The sequence below is a fragment of the Myxocyprinus asiaticus genome, chromosome 20, assembly GCF_019703515.2.
Source record: "Myxocyprinus asiaticus isolate MX2 ecotype Aquarium Trade chromosome 20, UBuf_Myxa_2, whole genome shotgun sequence".
Classification (NCBI taxonomy): domain Eukaryota; kingdom Metazoa; phylum Chordata; class Actinopteri; order Cypriniformes; family Catostomidae; genus Myxocyprinus; species Myxocyprinus asiaticus.
In genome coordinates, this window is record NC_059363.1 from 13,444,166 (window position 1) to 13,463,315 (window position 19,150).

Sequence of the window (19,150 nt, forward strand, 5' to 3'; positions counted from 1 at the left end):
GCTCAATATGCTCAAACATCTGTGAGTATGCTTGTACTTGGGCAGTGGGCAAAACAACAGAGAGAATGAGAGAAGAGGAAAAAAAACATAAAGAACCATACCAGAAGTCTGGTCTTGTGAGAGCTGATCATTTTCCAAATGGCCGATTCCTGGATTTCACTTTCCTCAGGTTTGGGAGAGCTTAGCTTTCTAACTCTCTTCTTCCTCGCTCTCTTTTCAACCTCTTTTCCACTGGGAAATTAAACTGCATGTCTTACATCATCTGATAATGTTGCATAACTTGCAGGTGGTTTATCCAACCAATCTGTCCACTGTGCTTACACCCATAATTGTAATTATATGAATGTCAAAGCTAATTGAAATGTGATTTAATATGAAGAATTTTTTGTGCTACTTCTGTTGGAATAACCGTGATTCTCCAATTTCAAGTATGTTTTATTTTCACGCCCTTTGAACTGTTCAGGGCCTGGACACCTTTATTACCCAAGGGAACTGTGAAGATTATTAAAACATTTCTTCACACGTTCCCTGAGCTTCCCCCAGGGTATATAAATGATACACTTGAAAGCTGAAAATCAGTGGTATTCCCTGTTACAGCAGCTGTATTTCCTCTCATTTCAATGTGTGAGTTTGATCTTTCCCCAGTCTGGAGCACTTACATAGCATTCTCAGTCTCTGAATCCTTCTCCTCCTGCACCTCTTGAAAAGCCTCCTCAGAGATTTCCACCTTTATAAACATTAACAAAGCAGGAATAAATGGACACAAAGAGGACACAAATGTCCACTTAGTGGAAACAAACATTCAAAATAGACACAAATGTCCACACAATAAGTGGACACAAATGTCTATTTATTGGACACATGTTCAGAGTGGACATATCCACAAAATGAACAATGAACACAGATGTTCAAAGTGGACACAATGTCGACACAAATGTCCACTTAGTGGACACATGTTCACAGTGGATATAGATATCCACAAAATGTCCACTTAATGAACATAAATGTTTAAAGTGGACAAAAAAATGTCCAAACAAATGTCTACTTAGTGGACACAAATGTTTAAAGTGGACACAAATGTCTTCACAAGTATCCACTTAGTGGACACCACCATTCAAAACAGACTCAAATGTCCACACAAATTTCCACTTAGTGGGCACGTTCACAGTGGACAAAAATATCCACACAAATGTCCAGTTAGACAAATGTTTAAAGTGGACAAAAAAATGTCTAAACAAATGTCCACTTAGTGAACACAAATGTTCAAAGTGGATGCAAATGTCTGCACAAGTGCCCACTCACTGGACAAAACCCTTTAAAACAGACACAAATTTTCACTTACTGGACACATGTTCACAGTGGACATAAATATCCACACAAATGTCCTCTTAATGAACACAAATGTTTAAAGTGGACATAAACATCTACACAAATATCCACTTAGTGGACACAAATATTCTAAGTGACACAAATGTCTAGTAAGAGGACACAGATGTTAAAAATGGACGCGAATGTCTACACAAATGTCCACTTAGTGGACAAAAATCTTCAGAGTGGACAAAAATGTTCAAAGCGGACACAAATGTTCAAAGGGGACACACATTTCTACACAAGTGTCCATTTAGTGGACACAAATATTATAAAATTCCACACAAATTTCAACTTAATGGGCACAATTGTCCACGTATTGAACACATGTCTACAGTGGGCATAAACATCCACAAAAATGCCCACTTACTGGACACACATATTAAAAGTGGACACAAATATTCAAAGTGGATACAAATGTTCAAAAAGGACACAGATGTCTAGTTAGTGGACACAAATGTGAAATTGAGGACACAAATGTCTACACAAATGTCTACTTTGTGAACACAAATGTTAAAAAATTAAGAACATGCCCATCGGGGGGCCTGGGTAGCTCAGCGAGTACTGACGCTGACTACCACCCCTGGAGTCGCGAGTTCGAATCCGGGGTGTGCTGAGTGACTCCAGTCAGGTCTCCTAAGCAACCAAATTGGCCCGGTTGCTAGGGAGGGTAGAGTCGAGTAACCTCCTTGTGGTCGCTCTCAATGGGGCGCGTGCTAAGTTGTGCATGGATCGCGGAGAGTATCATGAGCCTCCACATGCAGAGTCTCCACGGTGTCATGCACAACGAGCCACGTGATAAGATGCGCGGATTGATGGTCTCAGAAGCGGAGGCAACTGAGACTTGTCCTCCGCCACTCGGATTGAGGTGAGTAACCATGCCACCACGAGGACCTACTAAGTAGTGGGAATTGGGCATTCCAATTTGGGGAAAAAAAACTGACCATCAACTAACACCATGACTGAATCACATGTACAATTAGCCAAAAAAAAAAAAAAAAGAAGTTATTTAAGTGCTTATGCAATCAAGTACTTTGACAATAGTATACTCTGGACTACTGACCTGATATTTGGATGTGTTTAGAAATTCATCCACGCTGGTGTGTTGGTCACTGCTCAACAAGGTGTACTTTCCTCCCTCCTTCTTCAGACACAGGCCGAAAATATCTGTGAGGCGCTGGGGGTCCCTGGACACTGCAGACAGATCCAGACTCATGCCTCTTAAATTACTCTGAGACGAAAATGCACATGTGTAACTGTTATTCTCTTTGTCGGCACCTTCGCTGACCCCTGTGACCTCAACCATGGTTGGATCCCGAAGGTTTCCCAAAAGGTCAGCCAGTTTCATCTCTTTAGCCACGTCAATAATCCATCCACTCAAGAAGATGTGGTAGAGTAGATAAAGACAAAACCAAACCATACCCAAAAAGGCACGAGTGATAAACAGAAGAATGTTCTGGAAGAAGGAAAAGACCGCTGAGATGATACCCTTGATAGTTATCTTTTGTATGTGCTTTCTGATCTTCCTTATGGAGAGAAAATTCATCATGGAGAAACATCTCGAGTCTTTGGTCATCCTGATGTCTTCTGCAAGGTTTTCACCCTTTTCTACCTTTTCTTTCTCCTCCTCTTCATCATTTGCTTTTAGTTCCTCTCCACTCTCTGAACCTGAGATCTGAGCAGCAAGCTGCATCTCAAATATAGTGTCTTCGCAGAAGTTGACAAATAGTTCCATCTTCTCTTTCTCTCCTCCTTTGTTCACAACATCAAAGATGAACTGCCGTTTGCTCTCCTTCACCTGAAAAAACACACAAATACTTTGAGAACATTCATGGCATAAAACTTACCATTAATCACTGAAGTTATGCAACAGACATTTACAAAAAGATTTATATAAGACACCCACTAGCAGGCCACAAATGTACACCAGTTAATGATCCTCGAATACCTGTGGTTTCTCCCACTGTGTGCGGCTAGATTCGCTGATCTCAAAGTAGACCCTCTCAATCCGTTTCCCGCTGCCCAGGATTTCAATCCTTCCCAGGTGAGGTTGGAAGTACTTGAGCACACTGTCTGCCAGCTCCAGAAAATTTTGCAAACGGACATCATTGGGCATATGCTCAGACAGATTGGTCAGAAGAACTGCCACATTGAACCCGATGTCTTTGGCCGGTTCATGAAAACGTGCCACGAAATCCGGGTAATCTAGAAGTTCTGTTTCCCCCGTCTCAGCACAGGACAGCAGGAATTCAGTCTCTGATTGGGAATACCGCTTGAAGCCTTCCATGGCTCGCTGGAAGTCCTTCTTGGAAATGAGTCCTCTGCAGTCTGGGTCATATTCTCTAAAGGCTTCAGAGGATGTGAGGTCTTTGAGTTTGAGGAACATATCGAAGAACTTGAGGATCATCTCGACATTGCTGGATGATTCTACCAGCATGTCTACCATCTGTTTGCCAATGGTCCCATTCACCACATTTCCTAGAGACACAAAGGAGTTTACTGATAGTATAATCACCAATGCCACTTTTCTCAAAAGCAGAATAGGATGTCTATGGAACTGCATGGAAAACGAGAAGACCTTTTTAATGTTTTTCCTGGACATTGCTCCTACCTTCAAGCATGGAAAGCAGCATTACCACCATGTCTTTTTGTAAGTCCATCAAAGCCTTCAGTAACTCTATCTGGCTGGAATCCTGCAAACACAACAATTAGTTATGTCTCTTTTATCCCTGGGTTTTCTTACATTAGTACTCTACAATGAATAAATAAGCAGATAAGGTTTAAGTAATTTGTCCTTAGACCAACCCGAGAAAGCTTCATCTGCATATGTGCAAACACATGGAGGAAGCCCACTATAGCATCCCACAAACGACTATGTGTCAGACTCTGCTGGTTACCTGTACATGGACCCTGAATCACACATTCAAAAATACATTTTAATAATTTTAATGGATGTTAAATCAAGTGTTTCACAGATTAGGTCACACAACCTCAAACATCACACAAATTATATGCTCTTCACTAAGAACCCGGCTCAGCTCCAACTCTAAGAGGACGTTTACAGTGAATGCATACTTACACAAAAAAAACAGCATCTACAAAACACTGCACTCCTAAACAAGACAATGAAAAAAAGAGCAAGACTTGGCGCAACAGTCAAAGATGTCTGTCTATTACGTTTACATAAGAAAACAATTGAAAAAAGTATGAACGGATGCAAAAACAATTTCAGGTGTGAACTAGTCCTATGTTAAGTGGGCCTTAGGATTCTCAGGGTGGGCCATAAAGTTGAGGGTGGGCAGTGCAGTTGGGGGGCGGGTTACTATTAGTAGGGTGGGCCAAGTTCATGATTGGGTGGGCCAGGGCCCCCATAGTCCCCTGTAGAGGCAGGCATGGTAAGAATACAGTATATATATATATATATATAAATTCTAGACATATTGTGAAGCACAGCTAGAAAAATGTTGCACAGTATGTGTTTGTTTTAGACCAAGCAGATTTACAGTTTTTTGCTAAACACTCATCTCTGCTGACCCATTTAAATACAGCATGTGTGTGTTTGTGTGCATTTACCTGAATGTATTCAGTTAGTGTGTTGAACACCTGTTTGGCCACGCTGATGGCTTTTGAGAAGTTGTGCTGACCACGCTCATCAATCACATCCTTCCCTGAATAATACCAGTAGAAATCGCTGATGGACTCCTGCAGATATGAGACCATCCATCATGCTCGGTATCAGACAAAAAAAGGAGGCAGCCTGTCAACAGTGAATGGTTTATGGAAACATAATTTGGCTACAAGCTCTGTCACACTGTTTTGGGTCTTTCTCCAGTGTGGAATATTCCATGCTGAAACCACTTACAGCAGAAAATGTGCGCTTTTCAGAACCTGTACATGTACATAACAGACAGGCAAAATGGAAGACGTAAGAAACTAGTGTTTGCTAAATCGTTGGGCTTGCCTGGACCCTCAGCAGATAATCCACAGTAGAGATAATGATGTTGACAGTTGTGTTGTTTCCAGATTGTGTCCTCAGGTAATTCTGGAAATCTGTGTGGAGAAAATCTGTTTCATACCTCTAGTGCTTATATCACAAAGATGGAACAAATTATAAGACTATTTCACTTTTGCAACAACATAGGGCTGTCAGATTTGTTTTTTTTTTTTTTTGTTTTTTTTTGGAGTAATTACCATTAATGTAATATTTTGAATTTGCAGATTTTTACAATGTAGTACATTCACTCATCTGTGATATTTCAAATACTGTATGTCAAGTTCTAATGATTATTAAATTCCAATATTAACACAAAGCAAATATCTTTAACGTCCCATCTGGATTTAAGTGTAATTCATAATATTTTTATATATATATAAATTTAACAGTATTAAACATATTTATCTCATAAGTTAAAGTGTTATTTTCAGCAGCACCAAACGGAATTGCAAAAATTATTTCCAACAAAAATGTAAACAAAAATGATATACTTCACCTTAAACACATTACCTTTGACAGACCTACTACAAAAATAACTGTATTAGTGCAATGACAGTTATTTATAAAATAAATTAACCTGTGTTATGGCCTTCACAAAGAAGCTGAAGAAATCGGAAAAGATCACAGGTCAGTTGTTCATCTGCCATTACCCTATCACCTGAGAAAGAGAAGCAGCGAGGTAGATATGCAGGAGGGTGTCAATAAAAATAAAAATCTGTCTCTCCTGATACTAAAATTCATTTTTCAAAGAAGAACTTTGATGTAGATGTCAGTGATGTACCTGAATTGTCCTCAGCACCCACTCCTAAACTCTCTGCTTTGATCTGCCTCTCAAATGCATTCAAATCCAGCACGCTGTGACATGCAGAATCACAACACCAACATCAAACACACAATCCTCTTCTTTTTATTATACAAACTAACAGTGACACTCAACAGACACTTCCATTACAGCAAAGAAATAGATTGAAGGGGGAAAAAGTCATGTAAAACGATGTTCTTTTCTGCTGATTATACAGAGAAATTGAACACTGTGTGAGGGGTGGGGGACGGGGGGGGGATCAATGAGTGAACAAAGCACTTCACCAATTTTAGGTGGTTTGAGGAGCTTTCTGTCAGCATGTCTAGCACTGCATTAGCAAAAAACAGTCAAACCTGCAAGACTGCATTAGGCCAGCTATACTGTGAAAGAAGCCCACATCTCTCTTCTGTCGCAAGTAATCCAGCATTTTCTATAAGGACAAAGGGGTGAGGGGAGGACAGAGAATTCAAAAAGAAAGGTAATGAACATAAGGAAGTTGTTATATTCCACAACAAAAGTTGTTTTTGGTGATAATGTCAAAACTTTTGGGTTATTATCAGTAATCCAGGCTGAACTTTTCAAACCTACCTGCTGGACAGAAGTGTTCCCTCCATTTAAAATAGCAATGCCGAGCTTCAATGTGGGCGCCACCATAGGTCCCATATCACCTGGTTCATAAAACATCAAAGCCAACTTCATCTTCAGTAGTATTGAAAATAAAATAAAGTCAGAGCCAGCTGCCTCAAGATATCAGGGTATAAGTATATAACTCAAGTGAGTTTCAAAGATATGTATGGTCCAGGATCAGAAGTAAACCAGAACTCAGGCAGAGACAATTTAGCAGAGACTGGACACTTCTATTAGAATGTATGCAAGAAATATGAATGCCCAACGGTCAATGGATGTACAAAGGAAGTCCCGTCTTACAAGTAAAGAAGCCAATCACCTTTTAGATACAGACATCGCCTGTCAATCAACTCGAGAACGCATGTGCGTATTAGCTAGACAAGCCAGGAAAATACCAGTGATACCAGTGTTGTCAAATTTTCTTTCCCTATTCAAGTAGATAAGAGCTGAACTTGTATGCTGCTTGTTTACATAGAAAATAGCTGACTTGCTAAAAAGACTTTGACTCTGGGCAAAAATGCTACGGAAAGTGACAAAAATGCCCTAGATTTTTAAAATGTGGGTGAGAAAAGTTCCTTTGTATTTTAATTGTTATTTAACATTCCATGTAATTCAATACATTCAATTCTGGCTAAACCATTTTCCTACTCTATACTAGTATTCTGTTCTACAATAAGCTCAAATAAATCAACCCTAACAACACAAAAAATTGAAAGAGCTATTTCACCAATACCTACTAAAAGCAGAAAGTAGAAAGTTATATAACAGACTTGACAATTGTTCAAAATGTATTCTAGTAGAGGGTTTGTATCATGTTTTTGTTGGTTTTGTTGCTGCTGTTAGCATTTTCTAGCATAAATTCCTTTATTCCTGTTTAAAATTTTTGAATATGAAGTGTCCTTGAGCTTTGGTGCAATATAAATAAATACTATAAATACTAAAATAAATAAAACTTAAAGGAACAATATGTTTTGAATGATACCTCGGCTGGCACTCAGGTTCTGTAAAACCATCTCTGCAGCTCTGCGTTCATGAAGTCGGGCCTGCTGATACAGCAACCTCTGCTTTTCTATCTCTTTTTCCTAAAACAATCAATTAGTGAATCAATTCACAAACAAACAAATTATATCTGTTTCTCAGTCTATTTTTCCTTAAGTCAATCATCGATTATGAAATTAACGAGCTGAGTACCGTACATAACCAGCATCCTCTACTATTCCAATCCAGCTCTATCTCCTAAAATAAATCAATACCAAATCAGACAACGAGACCATTTCATTTCACATAATCCCCATAGCTTACCTCAAATGATTTCAGCCCATCTTCATCCTTATCTTCCTCACTTTGGCAACTCTGCAATGACATTACAGTTACAGCCTCTCAGCTACACAAGGTTTTTGTGGCAAAAAGGACAAATCTAGCACAGTATATCCAGATCAATCCCAACAGTGTTTCTTACCTTGGCCATTATATCAGCATAGCACATGTATAAGTAATCTTCTTCTAGTTTACTGTGAAAAGAGATGAAAAGACAGAAGAAAAGAGAGTGAACATTGGCCAGATGGCTTAAGACATTTCTGCTCACTAGGTTTTGGAACTGAGCTAGAACATTTACACTTAAATACTTTCTAAATATTATAATCCTCTTAACAAAATAAATGTAAAATGGATTTATTTGCCTTGATTTACACAGAAAACACACAAAAATGCACAAATTCTTCTCACACACATACACACCTTTTCTCAGTCAGGGCACTTTGACTGAATAGACTGATAAGCTGACAAAGTGGATCAATTGTTTTACTCTGCTCTGCTCCATCCTTCACAATCTCTACATGACCTGCTTTCTGATGGGTAAAAAGTATATATATTACCATATAATCAAAAAACGCTCAGGGTAAAAAATACACTTTAAAAATGAAAAATGATAGTCAAGCACTATCAATGAAAACAGCAAATAAGAAAATTGCTCACAGCTAAATCCTCAATCAGTCTGTCCTCAGGTGAGTCAAGCTCTGCCTTCAGCCAGACTCTCTCATAACCCTGCAGAAAAAGATTCACTGCTCTATGCCTGCAGAAGAATAAAAATCTCATGTTAAAATACAGCAATTGGGTCTCATTCACTAACCCTGCTGTAACACAGTTCAATGGAAAGGAGGCGGCGAGAACCGGCTTAACAACATAAATAATATTTAATGATTAACTAAAACAAAAAGACACAATCAAACAGGTCAGCTGCCTGTAATTCTCTCTCTCTCTCACACTGCTGTCTCCGGTTGGCTTTAGCCCTCTCGGGCTTAATCAGCCTAATTAGGGGCCGGGTGTGCGGAATTACAACCCGGCCCCACCCTCCACCCTGCCACATTCCTCCCTCGTTCTCTCAGGCCGGGGAGCCCCTGGCATGACGTACATCCCCCTCCCCCCCCTTTCCCTGGGGGGAGGCATGCCCTTCCGGCCCCATCTGCCGGCAGGTCATCCCCGTCTTCCTGTATCTGGGAGGGGACAGGGGGAGGGAAACAACAATAACAAAAAAAAAACATGGTACTTATATACCGTAACGGTGATTATACCCAACTAAAACAATACTAATATTTAAAAAGAGAGGGAAAGGCCAACGCGGAGCGGCAGCGCGAGAGAGAGAGGAGAGAGAGAAAAATAAATGATTTACTCGACGGTTCTCCGATATGCCATAGCCTGGTCCTCTGCCACTCCTCCACCCTCTTGTGGACGACAGCCACGCCTCCCCGGGCGGATTGGAGGCAGTCCTCCGGCCCCTGGCAGACAGAATGCCCTTCCGCGTTTTGGTGGACGGAAAGGGTATCCCCCGCCCCTGGCAGCAGTTCTCCCGCTCCATGCGGTCGGCCAGGAGCCCCTCCCTGCTCGTGGTCGGCGGTCTCACACCCCGCCGCATTTCAGCGGCTGGTAGGGGTCTCCTCCGCCCCTGGCAGCGGCCCTGACCACTCCAGGCGGTCGGTTAGGAGCACCTCCTCCACTTGCGGTCAGTGGCCGTTCCTCCGCTCTCAGGTGGATGGGCTCCTCCGTCCCCCGGCGGATGGCCGCGGCTGCTCTGTTGGGGTGGCTGGTAATGGCGAGGACTCTACTACGGTGCATCCCTCCTCATTCCCGGGTTTCGGCACCAGTGTAACACAGTTCAATGGAAAGGAGAAGGCGAGAACCGGCTTGATAATATAAATAATATTTTAATAATAAACAACCAAAAAGACAAATACACACAGGTGTCAGGCAGCTGCCCGTAACACTCTCTCCCTCGCACTGCCGTCTCCGGTCAGCTTTATCCCTCTCGGGCTTAATCAGCCTAATTAGTGATTCTGTACACCTGGCCCCGCCCTCCGCCCTGCCACACCTGCATATGCATGTTTATGTTCATAAAAACTGTATGGGAATGTTTGCACCCAAAAATGAAACATCAGTAAGTTCACACCTAGTTTTTTCTAAATATGGCTTAAAATTTAGATCAAGGGATGCACCAAAACTTTATCCTCTATGTCTCTATGTGTCTTCCATGTTTCAGAGTAACTGGTCTCAGTTAGAAATAAAACACTGAAACAAAATCACATGATTGACTCACATTAACATTATTAAAAGCCTCGTTTTAGGCTCAAATTAAGTTAACTTGACTTCTTTCTTTTCTATCGATATCAATGTTTGGCCGATACATTGGTGTATATCTATTTAGAACCAACTCAAAAATCACAGACTCCTGATGGCCTTAAAAACAATTAATGTGTCAAGCTGAAATGTTTTCAATATATATTATTATTAGAAATTGAATAACTAAGTAACCCTACAAAACAAACTTCAAAATCATGTTTGATCCAGGATAGCTTGATCCAGGATAGGTTTGCATAAAATTGCAGCTAATTTTGTGTAGTCTAAATCTATATAAAATGTGTTTATTGTGTTCCAATTGGTTTTGAGAATAGCACACTTGACTTCACTCAAATCAGAGAGTAACAAATGGCTGTTCAGGTGATGTTGTGTGGAAAGCCTTTATATGGAGTTGGTTTGGGTGTGTATTATGCTAATTAGCCAACTAACTGTTGGCACATGCCCACATTACATCATTACAATTAACCGAATTCATCAACATTAGAACGAATAAAATAGAAAAAGAATACACACAAAAAATTTGCATTGCATTTGCCTGAATGAATCTGGAATCCTTTTCTGTGCATTTAAGTAATAACACTTATTACTAATAAATTAGTTACATTAATAATTATTCCAGGCCAATGTAATATTCGGGGATGACAGAATGTCCTCTTTATTTTAGTGATAGTTCAACAACATTAGAGTTGTCATTATAAGTCATTCTGCTGTCTTTCAGCTTTTATCACTTGGGTAATTAATAATGTAATATGAACGTTAAATGGCATTGTTATAACACTCTGATGTTACAGTACATACCTGGGAAGATTGTACAAAGGAGCCATTCTCAAACATGCCACTACAGCCCGTTTCCTCTGTTTGGACAGCATTTTATGCCACACTGCCCTCTTTATCTTCTGAGGCCGCTCCACCTGTCAGGAAACACATAAGAACATCAACCAAGGTCAGTAACAACTACCACATAACAACAACATAGAATACCAGAATTAATCTTTTCGAATCTTTTTAATCATAACCATAATCTTTATAAAACTTAATTGCTACAAGTATACACACAGTCCAGCAGTGTGTATTATTATTAACACCAAGGTCATGGGTTTGAATCCCAAGGAAAACACAAACAAACATATATACTGCACAATGTGAATGCATTGTCAGTCATTTTAGATAAAAGAGAAATTCAAATGCATTAATGTAAATTTTAAAGGGTAGTTCACCCAAAAATGAACATTCTCTCATCATTTACTCACCCTCATGCCGTACAAGATGTGTGACTTTCTTTCTTCTGCAGAACGCAAATGAAGATTTTTAGAAGAATATTTCAGCTCTGTAGGTTCATATAATGCATGAATGGGTGCCAAAATTTTGAAGCTCCAAAAAGCACATAAAGTCAGCATAAATGTAATCTTTAAGACTCCAGATGTTAAATCCATATCTTCTGAAGTGATATGATAGGTGTGGGTGAGAAACAGATCAATACTTAAGTCAGTTTTTACCATAAATTCTCCTCTCTACCCAGTAGGGGGTGATATGCATGAAGAATGCAAATCACCAAAAACAAAAGGAGGAGGACTTAAACATCGAACTGTTTCTCACCAGCACCTATCATATCATGTCTGAACACATGGATTTAACCACTGGAGTGTTAATGTGCATTTTGGCACCCATTCACTTGCATTGTATGGACCTGCAGAGCTGAAATATTCTTCTAAAAATCTTCACTTGTGTTCATCAGAAGAAAGAAAGTCATACGCACCTGGGATGGCATGAGAGTGAGTACATTATGAGCAAATTTTCATTTTTGGGTGAACTATCCCTTTAAATGTACCTCAAAGACACCTGTGCAACAACAAATTATTGTTGCTAGGCATCTGTTTAACACTCACTTTGTCTTATGAGTATATAATAAAGCATCACATTCAAGCAATTGTATCATCTCATGGAATGTTTTCAAAGTTAGAACAACACTGATCAAAGTTCTCTAATATTTCTAAAAGTTGCTGCAATGCATTTGCAGTCTAACCTGATCCAGGTGGAAAAGGACACAAGCGATGTTTAAAACTCTCTCAACACTGAGGGGATCTACTGTGCCCTCACACAGATCCTGACAAAACAAGAAACAAGACAACAAGTGAGGTGAGGAGTTTCAAATAGGCATTATCAAAGGACATTTTCAGCACATATACAGGATGAATGTTGGTTCACCTGTTGCCGGTTGTTTCGAATGAATTCTCTGACCTCATCCTCAGTGTCTCTCTAGAAACACATTAACGTTTCAGGTGTCAGGAAAATTAATAACAATACTTTCAAGCTGAGAAATTGACTGATTCTTCAAGCATTGTCATTACTGATCAGCATGAACAGCACCCGTACCTCAAAGAAACGTTTTTTGGCCATGGCAACCAGGCCCTGATCGCCATGGCAACATCCATTCAGGGCAACGGAGAGGAGTTTTTTTGGCGCAACAACAATGAGAGAAGTGTGTGTGGAGTAACGATCGCCCTTCCTCTTCATCTTCCTCCTCTCCTGGTCAAACACCCCTCCCTTTTGGAAAATCATACAATTTAGTTTCATTCAATATTCAATACAAATCAAACTTGGTCAGGATTGAGAGGAACTACAGAGACCAAAAGGTCCTCCAAGGTCATCTACAGAGAAAAATTGGTTCTCAATGAATGATAAAGTATTAGTAAGTTGAAAAGAGACCTTGGCTATCGCACTTTTGCTGCTGTTCATCAAGAATGTCATGTTGTTGATTTCATTTTGAACAATGAAGTTCTGTTCTTCCCATTTGAAATTCTATAAAATAAAAATAAAAACTTTGAAAACAAGTGTGTAAAAGATAAAAAGGTAGGAGTGCACAAGATGTTAATGTTGTCAATTATGATTTTGATTTTGGTCATTAAGAAATTACTTGTTCATATAATGCCCACAAGTTACAAATGCACTGTATGTCAACAACAAATACAAATGTTCCTATGTATGTAGGCATTTTGTGGACATTTTATATCCATTCAACGTTTTCTGTTTTTTCCCTGAGGTCAATCTATAACGTTAGTCCAGGAATAATACTGTACCAATTCCTCCCTAATACTTCACTGAAAGTTCAAAAGTTTATTTGAATTGGGTGTTGTATACTGGATTTTTTGTAACTTAAAAGGAATAGTTCACCCAAAAAAATTTTTTTGTAATTTGCATAATTTATCCACTCTCGTGACATCCCAGATGTGTATGACTTTCTTCTGTAGAACACAAATGAAGATTTTATTCATATTTAAGAATATTTCAGTTCTGTAGGTCCATACAATGCAAGTGAATGGTGGCCAGAATTTTGAATCTACAAAAATCACATAAAGACAGCATAAAATTAATCCATACGACTCCAGTGGTTAAATCCATGTCTCCTGAAGTGATATGATAGGTGTGGGTGAGAAACAGATAAATATTTAAGTACTTTTAAAATATAATTCTCCACTTTCACTTTCACATTCTACTTATTTAGTTTTTTGGCAATTCGCATTCTTTGTGCATATCACCATCTACTGGTCGAGGCTGGTCAAAAGTGGAGATTTATAGTAAAAAAATAAATAATGATCTGTTTCTCACCCACGCCTATCATACTGCTTTAGAAGACTTGGATTTAACCACTGGAGTAGCATGGATTACTTTTATGCTGGCTTTATGTGATTTTTGGAGGTTCAAAGTTCTGGCCACCATTCACTTGCATTGTGAGGACCTTCAGAGCTGAGATATTCTTCTAAAAATCTTTGTTTTCTGCAGAAGAAAGAAAGCCATACACATCTGGGCTGGTATGAGGGTGAGAAAATAAAATTTTTGGGGTGAACTATCCCTTTTAGTTTCAATATATGGTCTTTTTGGACTTGGGAGGGAAGTTTTCAGTTCAAAAACTATTTTTCTTCAAAGGATCAAGGAAAATTTAATTTTTCATGATATGACCCTATTTAAAGAATTTATATTAGATATCAAAAGTGTGACTGAGAGGTGCTCACATGAGATTTAGCCCAGAAAATGAAGACTTCAGCTACAAGGGTGAACAGCCGCTCAGCATCTACGTTCACCTCTCTTAGCCAACTAATTCTATTGAGCACAAGAAATTAATTAGAGTGGAAAAAAATTAAGGGGCCAATAACCAGTAATGAACTTTAATATTTGAAAATAGGTTGTATACAGCTCAATAATAAGCACTGTTTCTCACCTGTGGAGCTCTATAAATGGAATGAGTAAAGGGTAAAATGCGTAGATATCTTGCATCAACACTGTAAACCTTTTCTGGATGTCCAACTCCTGCTCTGAGACATCACCACGCCCCTCTGTTTTCAAATGCTCCTCCTCCAGCAACACTGACTCCGCCATCTTCCTTAACTTTTCCATCAGAGGCAGAAAGTGATTCTTCAGGAGGTGTGGCTCTGCCGTGCTGAAGATTGGTTGGGCAAACACTAAAGAAAATTGGCATGCTTTGTTATATGCTACCTTTATATTTGAATTTGTACTTTCCAATTTTGTAATTTGTGCTGATTTTTTTTCTGCCATAAACTTTAGAATGAAGTTTCTTAATCTTTTGTTTTGTTCTAAAATGTATGTTTCAATGTCAGATTAAAATGTAAGAAATGTATTTTGGTTAATCATAATCAAGTTCAATTAACTTCTCTTAGAAAAGAACCAACTCACCTGCAAGCCGTTTCATCCAAGCACTATCTGCAGTCCCCAAGTGGGCATGGATGATGGAAAGGATGTAACCCAGTAGGGCACTCGTATGTTGGGGTGTGACAGAGGAACAGTGCCCATCCTGGGATGTCTGGTTACCAGCTTCCCCCCATCGAGAGATGTAACTACACAATAGAGGAAGTGTCACCTCCGTGACCACAGATAAAAGGGCGTGGCGGGCAGCTGACCCCGCCCCTACAAGCTCTTCAACCTCTAATAAAGCTTCTTGAAAAGAGGGGAGGATCCTACAGGCTCTCTCGGCTAGAAAGAACACATTTTGGTAAGGAGGAAGTATGTATGGCAACAGAGATTTGTGAGTGTGTGTAAGTGTGTGTGTTCAGTTTAACTTTTCTGGACTTTACCTTCATTCTCTTCATTATGTATAGTGTCGGAGGGGGAATAAAGGTCACTCAGCTCCAAGAAACACACAGGAAAGGCTGCAGATAATGCAGCCAGACACTCCCCCAGGACTGACCTCTGCCTATCAAAACAAAGAATGATTGACAGATTAAGCACAAGCTAAGACATGAGCTAATATCAGAGGATTGCACCGTTTCAAAAGGCAAAACTGAATACTAATAGAGCACTACACAATCAGATATAATAACAATAAATAGTGTAAACAAGAGCCAAACATCCAAAGTAACACAATGTGGATAGGCCAACTTATTTAGTCAAGGGTTAGAACAATACCTCTCTATAAAGGTGCCATTAGTGGTGCCAAGAATGTAGAGACTGCTGAGGATCCTGTAACAGTAGGTCTGCACTTCATCCACTAAAAGAAAATAACTTATTACATAGTAATAGATGTATTAAATACGTATTAATGTGTTATAACTCATTTATAAACATTGGTGATAGTGTTCATGGTGATCTTTCGTATTTACTTGCTGACTGACAAAAACACACTACCAGTCAAAATGTTTGACTATTTGAACTATTATTCATCAGAACTATGAAATAACAAAATTGGAAGCCTGGGAATTATCTTGTGACCAAAATTTTTTTTAAACAAATCAAAACTTAATATTTTTAAACTTTTAAAAACTGCATAATTTTAAACTTCATAAAAAAACTTATAAGTCTTTCTAGCAAGTCAGTCCACTGGCGGCCATCTTTGGAACGCTCCCGTGAAGCTATTTCCAGTCAGCTCCTATCTTCTTGAATGGGCAAAGATAGAAATCTCCAAAACAGTTGGTCAAGATTATGATTAAAGAACATATTCCAAATCAACAGTAAAATCGGACAACACTGGTATCATAAATTGTGCTTCTTTACCTCAGATTAAGCTAATAAAGTGCAATTTTACCAGCTTGTATAATTAATGCGCATGCGCTTTCTTGAGTTAATTGACAGATGGTGTCTGTATCTAAAAGGTGATTGGCTCATTTATCTGTAAGGTGGGACTTCCTTTCTACATCTGTTGACCGTTGGCTGCTGTTGGGCCTTCCAATTTCTCCCATTCATTTTAATAGAAGTGGCCCGTCTTTGCTAAATAGTCTCTGTTTTAGCTTTTTCAAAGTAGCCATCTTTGCCAAGCATTTTTTGAACTTGTGTCATGAGGTATCAGCTATGTATGCAAAAAAAAGTTCTGTAAAGAAATGCATATGTAAACACATTGTATATTTGTCTATTAAATTATTTTCAACAATTTAAGCTTAACCCTACAGATTGTGTGTCCAAACCTTTGACTGGTATAGTGAGAAGAAAATGCTACATTTAGTAGAGCAATTTTCTCTAGTTTTCCAATTAGTACCACATGAGCGAAAAGACAAATCTTTTCTAATACAAACCCAGACACACATGACCATGAAAAAAAATAAGAGGGGTCAAACACAGGGCTCAGTGAACTACTGTATCCTATGCAGACAGGAAGTGAAGTGCCTGTCTAATTGTCAAAACAGAAGTAAGTGAAAAGGGAAGTGATCTGCTTCATCCAACACCTTTCTGAATATTTTTCCACAGGCTTTCCATAACCTTCATTTATTTTCCCTCCATCTGCCCTTTCATCTGTTCATTCATCATAGGACACACTAATCTTTTCATTATGCATCCAATTAGCTGCCGTGATTTCTTCCATCCTCTCCACTAACCAATCAGTCCTCCTCCGTGCTGCCTGTGTGATTCATGCTGGAACAGAGCAGTTAGCACTGGGATCAGGGCAGTGATGGTGTATGTTATGACCTCACTGTCTCCCCTGATCTGGGCTCGGATCAGTCCATAGTCCTCCCGGATCACATTTTCCACAGTTAGTTCTAGATCCTCTGCTGCAGCTTCAAAGAATGACCACAGTGACACCCTGACTGATTCAGTAGCTTTCATTATTGTCCTAGAAACAAACAATCATTTGGCAAATCAGCATAAAGCTATACATTTTCTATTCATTGAATTGAATAAATTGAATTAAACATTGATTTTCATTTAACTGAAAATGTCACAAAAACATGATTAGTATGTATAGTATGGGAGCCTATTTGTGCCATTAAAACAGAAAAAGCTATAGACAAATTAAAAATGCAATTAACAATCACTTTTTTATCAAAAAATAAAATTAAAATAAAAACAACTGTACATTTTACAGTGATTTCTATATTAAGCTTAAATTGTATTTCCTTTTAATAATTGATTTTCTCATTTAATTTTTTGTTCATTAAAGTATCTATTTTTTCACGTTTATTTGGTGTGGCATTACCTGCCATCCAAGGACTGTGCCAGGATTTGTAGGCAGCTCACCACGGCAAGGGCATCATTTCCTAAGAGGAAACATGGCTTTGAGCTCTGTGTAATCCAGCTAGTATAAAGTTTCAAGGGAGGGTTGGTAAGTAAAATTAATGAGGTATGAAAGTATTCACCTGAGCATTACAAGGCTGGGGTGAGTGAATAATAGCAGTGGATAAATCTCAGAGTGCATGAACTGAATATAAAGACGTGACTCTAAATTACAAGTGTTTGTACCAAAATAAACCAAACCAGCTTTCTATTAAAAAGAGAGACATACAGAACGAGAGAGAGATAGAGAGACAGATAGAGAGAGAGAGAGAGAGAGAGAGAGAGAGAAACATTCATCCACATCAACCCTTACCAAACAGAAAGATTCTGCATCTGGCTAGAGCTCCAAGTTTACAGAACAAACTAAAGGATGACACGAGAGAGGATGAGTATAAGAGAAGAAATCAGGGAAATAGGTGGAAACAACAAGATGGATTGAACTGAAAATATACAGTATAATGACAGAGAAGCAAAAGTGAACATAGAACAGAGTTTGAGCCCAGACATCTCATATACCATACTTCAGGGCTCAACAAAAAATTAATACAAATAATAAATTAATAAAAATACAATTTAACTGAAAAACTATTAATTTATAAATTTATTTTAATGAATAATTTTCAAGAATGAAAACATTATTTACTCACTTTGTCATTCCAAACTTGTATAACGATACGTATTTTAATCCATGAAACACAAAAAAAGAAATTTTGAATGCGGATGTCAAGATTTTCAGTGAATAACAACTTATGTTTTGATTTGTTCCTTAAACAAAGCTTTCATATGGTTCCACCAAGAGTGGAATAGCACAAAAGTCGTATAGACAATTTTTACAATAGTTTTTTTTTTTAAGCTTGAAAGCCTCAGTCCCCCTTTATTACAATTGCATGAAAAGAAGCGACCAGAACAATTATTCAAAATCCCCCTTTAGTGTTGCATGCAGTAAAGAAAGTCATATGAGTTTGGAGCGACACAAATAAATATGGCAAAAAATTACATTTCTTTATGCAAGTAGATGTTGAAAGCAGTCCTTATTGTTGAGCCCTGCCATACAAACACACGCCTGTCATTGTAGTCTGTTTTCACTTATTACCTAGTCACCATTTCTTTCTCTTTGCTGGAGGACTGAAAACCATCTCTAAGGGAAGACATTGTAGTAGACAGGAAGTAGTGATAGTGATTTCTGAAGTATTGATCAACCAGTGGCAATATAACCTGGGATGAAAAAAACAAGA

At 38.7% G+C, this 19,150-nt stretch overlaps 1 protein-coding gene across 1 annotated transcript in view; it reads right to left on the reverse strand.

Annotated features, from left to right (window-relative positions):
- Window positions 1-19,150, reverse strand: part of LOC127411408 (ryanodine receptor 2-like) — a 72,910-nt gene that overhangs the window by 10,569 nt on the left and 43,191 nt on the right. Inside the window, 31 exon segments of the mRNA XM_051646945.1 lie at window positions 102-231; window positions 660-727; window positions 2,432-3,166; window positions 3,317-3,846; window positions 3,980-4,061; window positions 4,174-4,278; window positions 4,942-5,070; window positions 5,330-5,418; window positions 5,940-6,020; window positions 6,144-6,217; window positions 6,518-6,594; window positions 6,753-6,832; window positions 7,774-7,873; window positions 8,094-8,144; window positions 8,251-8,302; window positions 8,529-8,638; window positions 8,766-8,862; window positions 11,220-11,332; window positions 12,445-12,525; window positions 12,627-12,677; window positions 12,795-12,965; window positions 13,128-13,220; window positions 14,432-14,519; window positions 14,638-14,878; window positions 15,111-15,407; window positions 15,509-15,627; window positions 15,840-15,921; window positions 17,240-17,475; window positions 17,839-17,899; window positions 18,229-18,278; window positions 19,009-19,130. Of these exon segments, the coding sequence (XP_051502905.1) occupies window positions 102-231; window positions 660-727; window positions 2,432-3,166; window positions 3,317-3,846; window positions 3,980-4,061; window positions 4,174-4,278; window positions 4,942-5,070; window positions 5,330-5,418; window positions 5,940-6,020; window positions 6,144-6,217; window positions 6,518-6,594; window positions 6,753-6,832; window positions 7,774-7,873; window positions 8,094-8,144; window positions 8,251-8,302; window positions 8,529-8,638; window positions 8,766-8,862; window positions 11,220-11,332; window positions 12,445-12,525; window positions 12,627-12,677; window positions 12,795-12,965; window positions 13,128-13,220; window positions 14,432-14,519; window positions 14,638-14,878; window positions 15,111-15,407; window positions 15,509-15,627; window positions 15,840-15,921; window positions 17,240-17,475; window positions 17,839-17,899; window positions 18,229-18,278; window positions 19,009-19,130 (4,395 nt within the window).